General features: G+C 40.8%; 1 protein-coding gene across 1 annotated transcript in view; it reads left to right on the plus strand.

The window, feature by feature from the left end:
• diaph2 (diaphanous-related formin 2) overlaps nt 1–8,164 on the plus strand; it is a 369,240-nt gene that overhangs the window by 22,900 nt on the left and 338,176 nt on the right. The window contains exon 5 of the mRNA XM_020591281.1: nt 2,219–2,239. Coding sequence (XP_020446937.1) covers nt 2,219–2,239 — 21 coding nt within the window. The remainder of the gene's footprint in view (nt 1–2,218; nt 2,240–8,164) is intronic.

Raw genomic sequence — 8,164 nt, forward strand, 5'->3', positions numbered from 1 at the left:
GTGTTTGATGCCACCTTCGTCAAGGTTCCAGTCGAGCGGAGGTGATACCAAACGGTGATGTGGCAACATTGCAGACTAGTGATTGGTCAGAGAAATCACGTCATCAACATGTGAAACGTCATGGAACAAAAAGTGCCAATTTTAAAAGCAACGTAATGTAATGTTGAGTGCTACTGTAGTTACTGCACTAACTATAAACGGCCGCATTTCAAGAATCAAGAACATCATACATTCAACGTCCTCCGCTGTTGTGGCGTCGGTTGCTGATGACGTCACGACAGTGTAATTCAATGTTGTTATGACAACCAGCTACATTGAGAGGGGACCGTCTGTAATGGAAAACCAAGCACCTGGGTCCAAAAGTGAGAAGAGTTCAAGTTGAGCCGGTACCGGGCAGCGGAAAGGGGGCTTATTATTATATTGATGAGTGTTTATGGAATGAATATACATTTTCCATCATGAAAAGGATGGTGATTGCTATATTTGTGTTGAGAACATGTATACGGTGACTTGTCCTTAGTTTATTTATGCTGCAGTATGGTCTTGGTAAATGGTCTTATACTTGTATAGCGCCTTTCTATGCATTTACAGCACACTCAAAGCGCTTTCACATTATTGGGCCATTCGCAAGCACTCACGCATTCACACACCGGTGACATCACCGGGAGCAACTGGGGGTACAGTGTCTTGTTCAAGGACACCTCGACATGTTGACTGGACAAGCTGGGAATCAAACCGCTAATCCTCCGGTTAGGAAACGACCCGCTCTACCTCCTGAGCCACAGCCGCCCCCAAGTATGAGAAATGCTCATTAGCACATCTCACTGGGTAGTAATCCCTCAGTAGTACTGAACATATTAATGGGCATCTGAACTAAAGAGTCTGCACTTTTGAGAACAAGGTGTTGCATTGGATTCAAAATGCAAATCTGTTAGTCAAACCGTGCTTTACCCCCTGTAGCTCCTCCCTGACTGTTGTCTGTGTACCCTCATGATAGTGTCTGTTTTGGTCAAGCTGCTCTAAAACCACATATATTTACGTAGGCTTCAACACCTGTGGAAGAGGTTGCATCATTGTGTCTAACCTGCAATTTTCAGATCAAGTATTCCATAGTGTTAGACAGGTGCATGCTACATTCACTGGAGACCAAGGAAATGTGGGTACACAATATGATTAAATAGTAGTATGTGCGTGATCAGATGGTGATACATGTGAAACAGAGTAAACGCAGTTTATAGCTGTCATAAACTCTTGTTAGAGGGATGGAGGGGGGGAACTCAAGCATCAGATGGCCAGAGACTTGGAGAGTTCGAGAGTGACAATAAAAGACGTGCAAAGGGAGATTAGAAGAGACAGAAGGAGGAGGGAATACGAGGAAGTGAAAATGGGAAAGAAAAAGTAAAAACAGTTCAGTGCCCTGTAACTTTATGCAATCAAAATGCATTTCTTTGGAAACGTGGCATGGAAAGAGAAGCTCAGCCACAGATTAGAATACATTTACTTGTCTGACAGACACTCTCCTACTGTGAAACAAGCCCCACAGCTGGAGTAATAAACACTTTTGCTCCTGCCAGTATTGACAGATAAGAAGGTTAAACTCCAAGAATCATGCTGACTGCACATGCCCAAGGTAGCTCTGCCACACAAATTTGACACCTGAAGCTCAGTGTTAATGGCAGCTGATTGATTTCAGCACAGGGAGACTCTCTGCATCCTCTTTTTCCACACCAGCCACTGTTCCTTTGAGATTAATCTGAATTCATACCAGTCAGTCAGTCCCAAGGATAATCACATTTTCCTCTTAATCATTTAAGAAGTCCCTTGTGTGATATTGGCATGTTGATTTATCACTTCCACAGCTGTTGTTGCCATGTATTAATACCTGATGCTATCAAAGCGCTTTGCAAGTTCTTTTGTCTTGATGGCTTCATTTAATCACTTTATTTTGTTTGTCTTATGATAAATTGGACAATTGCAGCTGCCGAACAGACATTATCTTCAGTACTGTATGTGGCCATACAGTAATTACAGGTTCTCCTGTTTGCTTTTAAAAACTTTAGCTGTATAGTGTGTGCTGTAATTGTGTGAAAGTTGTTTGTGATGTCACAAGTTGCGCTAATGCCTCAACATGTAATGGAGTGGATTCTTTGGCCTACTAATGATTGTGCTGTTTGTGTCTTTTTGCACATTAACCTTCTCCGCTGATCGCTGCATGCAGATAACTGGGAGCAAAGTTGCGGTAAGTAGCCCATTATTTATTTGGCTTCTGAATCTTGTTCCTTCAATGTATCTGTCTTCATTCAACCCCGTAATCACACACACATACATTTATCTTCTTTTGGGAGGATGTTGCAGAACACATCCCAAACTCTGCAAGTGGGGTCATTTTTATGGCCTGGATTTTTATTTTCAGCCCTGATATTGCTAATGGCTTGTAATTTGGAGATGCTGTAAATGCCAGCACAGTTCCTGTAAATGGTAGAACTTGCAAATGAGGGATTTTGAAATTATACAGCCTGAAAATGAATTGGGGGTACCTTTTGTTGGTTATTGCAGTTTTTCTTTTGAAATAGATTGCAGTGTAACACCTATTAGCATTTGAATATTGTAATACCAACAAAGAGTGATAGCTTTTGCACAACTACTCATAATCTGAAGTCTAATCTGTCTATCAGACCGTGGTGCAACTAAATGGTTTTTTACTGTGTTCATTCTGTCTGAGACACAGTACATAGGGATAATATAATCACTTAATAAGCCTTAGAGCACACTCAAACTGTACACACATTGAAAAAGAGCAAGTACATTTTTCTCCTTTAACAGATATTTTGGGCTATATTCATTTAGTGGAAGCAATTCATGACTATATATTTGATTTTACTGTCAGCAACTCTGCCTCTGAGAGAAATGAAGACACAGACTGTTGTCTTACAAATGTATTTTCTTTTTTGTTGTTGCTGTTTCACTTTACCTCCTCCTATTTTACAAAAGACCCAGATAATCTTAACAAATGTAATTTATGCTGTTCACCAAAGAGTAATATACGAGTTGCTTATTTTGTACTTGACGACCCCATCAAGTGGCACCCTGCTGTCTTTGTAAGAACAGTGTATAGAAAAAACCCTGTTATTGGTTTGTGTTGAATTGTTACTTTAAATGGTATTTCAGTGACTTTTGTGAGCTTTATAAGGATTAAGAAGACTGTAAAGCTTAACAGGAACACCAAGGTAAAGCGGCACACCTATGCCCTGCCCGTGGTCTCAGGCAAAACTCACTCTTTGAAGCATTTTACACAGGCGTTTTGTATCGATTGCATTCTCTCCTTTGTCAGACTGTTCCTTTGTGCTTGGTTATTTCTGTGGGAAGAGTGAGTTTTTGGCTTGGCCTATATAGATGTGGATGAAGGAGCTCTAGATCAGCACCAATGGCCACATTATGTTCAGTAAATGGAATACGACAGAATTACCCCAGCTTGTATGTTGACTGTTCAACCGAGATGTGGGGCCTACTTTGTGAAGTTCTGCAAACCAGGCTAAAAGATGCTGGAGACCCTGGTTATCAAGAAGCTTTTTTAAACTCAAGAACATAATGTAAGCGTTTGACCTTTGTAACCTCTGTCAGTCCTGCAGGAGTAGCCTACACGTATGACTAACAGTGAAAGCCATGAGCTGTCATTCTTAAAAGTTCCACTCAAAGGGAAAACAAACAAAGAAAACGGGGAAAGCGTTTAACTTGGTTAGCAGATTGTGGGCTACAGTTTGCTCCCTGCTTTGCTGGCAGATTCCCATTTTCACGCTGTCAGCGTGTGTCAGTGGGACAGAGCGCACTGGGTGTACTGGAAACAGAGTGTTGGTTAGGATTGTCTGTATGGAACACACAACTGTAACTTGTCTGTCTCAGGCATGAAATCTCTCTGGCACCTTTCCCCTCTCCCAGTAAAGAATGAGGTGGGAACAGAGGACTGTGTGAATTGGCTCTAATCCAGCCTGACCAGCGTGCAAGTGTGCAACACTGCTAAGTCTCATATCCTGTCATCATCTCCTTCAGCAAGATTGAGGGAAATTTGAGAAGCACATACACGCTACCTGGGTAATGGCATGCCTGCGGATGGACCAGACACCTCTTCTTTTGCACTGTGCCTCAGCTGTCTGTCGACCACTACAACAGCTTTATAGCGTCAGTCTCTGTAAAGATCGGCTTGGTTTACATCACAAGTCAAAGGCCACATTGTAATAATCCATCCCTGACTTCCTGCAGTGTTACTGTGAAAGTAGACTGCACTAGCATTGACAAGCTCTGCAGCTCACAGAGAATGCTGCTGAGACTATGAGAGTGAGCGTGCACATGGGCCCAAGCAAAAGGGTGTTTTGAAAAGCTGCAATCTTCACACTACAGGGAGGTAATCAATATCTGTATGACTGGACACTTGACTGCTTATTTCCATGGTAACATGGCGGTCAGCTCTGAGATGTTAGGCAGTGATGGTTATTGCGGATATGTCAACATCTATGTGTATAGTTGTTAGATGTGGATTTAACCAAAGAACATAAAACGCCTCAGACCTGAGGTGAAAAGACCAAATGAGTCTGTCTACATGTGGTGTAGAAAAGGTGTTTGTTTTCTGCAGGGGTGGTGCTGGACATTAAAGAGGCTGAGGAGCAGTTGTTAACTTTGACCTCTCTTCCTGCGTGTGTGCAGGTGTAGGTTGAGATGTGTGAGTAAACGTAGTGACGTTATACAGTGTAGCATTTGTATGATGTAGTAAATGTAGTGATGTTATACAGTGTAGCATTTGTATGATGTAGAATGACTGAACAGAAAGAACACAAGTGCTCTTTGTAGCTGCATTTGTTTCAAGTTAAAAGATATTTTTGTGCATTTCATAAGCACAGCATTGGATAAACACCATAACATTGTTTCCTTGTTGTTTTATTCTTTTCTTTTAATTCTTTTTGCTTTACTGTGGTTATATTTTGTTACTGATTTTTTGTTTTGATCACTTTAAGGAGTTCTGATCAATCTAATTGTTTTTGATAAATTCATTTGTACAGTACAGAAAGTCAGTAGATGATGTCATTACTTATTTTTGTCTGGCAAACGGTCAAAAACCCTGAGTTATATGAAACAGAGAAAAGTCCTCACAATTAAGATATTGTTATGAGCAACTACTTTGTGTTTTTACTTGACAAATCAACTTAACTGGTTTATCAAATTCTTTATTTATTGCACCTGAAATACTTAATTGAATCAAACGTTTAATCAGTATTCCCAATAACATTGATTTTCACTTATTTCTGTTGCTTGATTTGTTGATCCTAGGACTAACCAAGGTGAATTACCTCTCCTTTTGTTGTTGTCCATTTCTAACTGGTGAGGATTTACAAAATGAAGAGTTGTATGTATATGTGGACATGTAGACAGGACTCTCCAATCAGGTACTTGTCACTGTGCCAGGAGTATTTGCGCAAGACCTTTTTAAACAAAGAAAAAGAAATACAGTGAGACTGAAAGAACATAAAGATGTCCTCCCACCTTCATTTCTCTATTTACCTTTTAAAACCACATCCATCAAAAGACTTTGTTTCAAGCCAAGCTATTAAACCGGGTGTTGAGGTTTGAGCAGATTTGATGTGGCACGTCCTTGGTGCTTTAAAAGAACTGCAATGAAAAATTAATCCCGCGCCCTGAGCCAGTGTTCACCATAGATTCTATCTTAAATTAAGATCAAGGAAACATGCTCTGGGGGCGACTGTTTGAATGAGATGTTTGTGTTTTGTGATTGGCTGAAAGCTTCCTTTAGTTTTTCTGATGGACATGAATAGTAGTCAGGGAGTGAAATGACAAACTACTGTTGAATATTATATCTGGAAATGTGAACTCAGCTGTCGTTTTACGTGGCTATCGAATGTTTACTCAAAGTTTGTTCTTTAGCTATAATCGTAGGAAGTTCTGTTTCCATATTCTTCTTTTACTGAGGTTTGAGAGCATGGTCATACAGTACTGTGTATAGCGTAGTACCTCCATGTTCTTGTTGATAGAAAACTTAATACCAAAAATATGGCCACCTCCACATCAAAACATTGCTCTGCAGTGCTAGTGGTGTAAAACTCCGCAGGGTACCATAACATTTTACTCATCACTGCTGTTGTAAAGACTTTGGAAATTCAAGCCTGTGGTCAGACCGAAATGCAGGTGTATGAGATGATTTATGTTAAGTTTTTCAAAAGCTTTCAGAGGCTTGTGCTCCTTGCCTCAGTCGATAAAGTTCTTGCCAAAGTCTGCATTTCCCAAAGCTCTACAACAGAGGTGAAGAGTAAAGTGCTGAAGTGTAGTTTTCTATTGGCAGAAAAAGAGGCATGGCAGTCAGATCTTCAGTATTTTAACTTGGAGCAATATATATCAACTAATAAATCTCAAAAACGGTCACATGTAGTCTGTAGCAGAATTGCTGTTACTTTGGTTAAATAAGCCAAAACTGTTGCCATGTTGTCACTGGAAACAGTTTGTTGTCAGATATTATGATGGCATATGAATACACCATGTCGTAATTTTAGACTGTTCCCATTCCAGTGTGTAAACGGTAGTCACAAACAAAATCTTAGAAAAACTGTATAACAGACATACAGTGTACTTACAGGGGTTACAGTTATTGCTAAGTGACATAAAGCCTACTATCAACTGTAGGTCCTACTGCATCATTTATTTTGAGAACTTTTTGGACACACCCTAATTTTGGTGCAGAGAGAGGGGGCATCCCTATGTTACTGGAACAAAAGTGTACCTTTTTATCTTTAGCCTATATTTTGACAGATTTAAGGATAATCACCTTTATTTGGCCAAGTATGTTACACAAGGAATTTGTTTCCGGTACAGAACCGAGGCAGCCGTCCACGGTGCCAACTCACACCAATGGCTCTAACCATTAGGGGCAAGTTGGGGGTTCAGTGTCTTGCCCAAGGACACTTCGACATGTGGACCTCCAACTCTCCGGTTGGGAGACGACTGCTCTACCCACTGAACCACAGTCACCCCGTGAGACTATATATGATTTTTCACCTCTCTCTAAATGGTTTGTGAAGTGATATTGGGTTTGAGAAGGCACTGGAAATAGAATGATGGTACTTCACAACCGAATTAAGCTGCAGTGCTGGAGCACATTACTCTGTCATCTTCACCCTTGATGGGCTTTTATACAATGTGACATGGTTCACTTTAATTAAGCATAACTGTACTAGTGCACATGACTCAGATAATCCATTTATGAATAGTATAATAGCTGGATCTACATTTGTCGTGTAATGTTAAACTTTATGGTCTACATAAGATTTGTCAATGCTGCTCATGGTTGGATTGACCTTTGCAGGCTGTGGAAGAAGCAAAGATTTAGCTGTGACAGAGGGTGGGCAGTGCGGGAGGGATTAAGTCAACACCGGCTCCCACTGGTGATGAGACAAAGAGGTTACTTTTCCATCAGCAGTCATCTTCGTTTCAGTTTGTTTTCATCCTTTACTTTCTTGCTTCCTTTTTTCCCTTTGTCTTCACACATCTCTCGAACACGTCTTTCTCAAAGGCAGAAACAATCATTCCTCTTCAATCAGAAGGGGAGAACTGGATCTCGTTATTTTGAAGGGAACATGAAAGGATGGAGTGGTCACAGTATGCTGATATTGGATTGAACAGTGGCAATGGCAGAGCTTTTTATGTTGATGTGTGCACATACTTGTATGTCTCTGTGTGTGGTAAGTAGTACACTTTTTGTCCATGCAGTTTCAGTAGAATTGGATATTAGTGTAGATTTAGATATTGCACAGGACAGAGAGAGAGAAAGCAGGGAGGGAGGAAAAATAGGATTCTTAGTTCTGTTGATTGCATATCTGTGAATTTTATGTACTGTATGCACATCCCCACAACTAGTGATGGAGCTTGTGAATACTGTCTATGCTCTCGGTTGTACATCTCTCCCCCACAGCTTTGTCACACACTCAACAGCACTGTGGGCATGCTCAGCTCGGCAGGAGGCTCCTGCAGGGCCGCATTAGGCTCCATAAACTTTATGGCATATTTTTACAACCCGCCTCTCTGTATGCATCCACCATCACATCCCATCGCATCTGCTTTAACTGTTCACACAGCTGTGAAATTCTGTGTATCCCCATGTTTTATT

The sequence above is a fragment of the Monopterus albus genome, unplaced genomic scaffold (assembly GCF_001952655.1).
Source record: "Monopterus albus unplaced genomic scaffold, M_albus_1.0 scaffold2.1, whole genome shotgun sequence".
Lineage (NCBI taxonomy): Eukaryota > Metazoa > Chordata > Actinopteri > Synbranchiformes > Synbranchidae > Monopterus > Monopterus albus.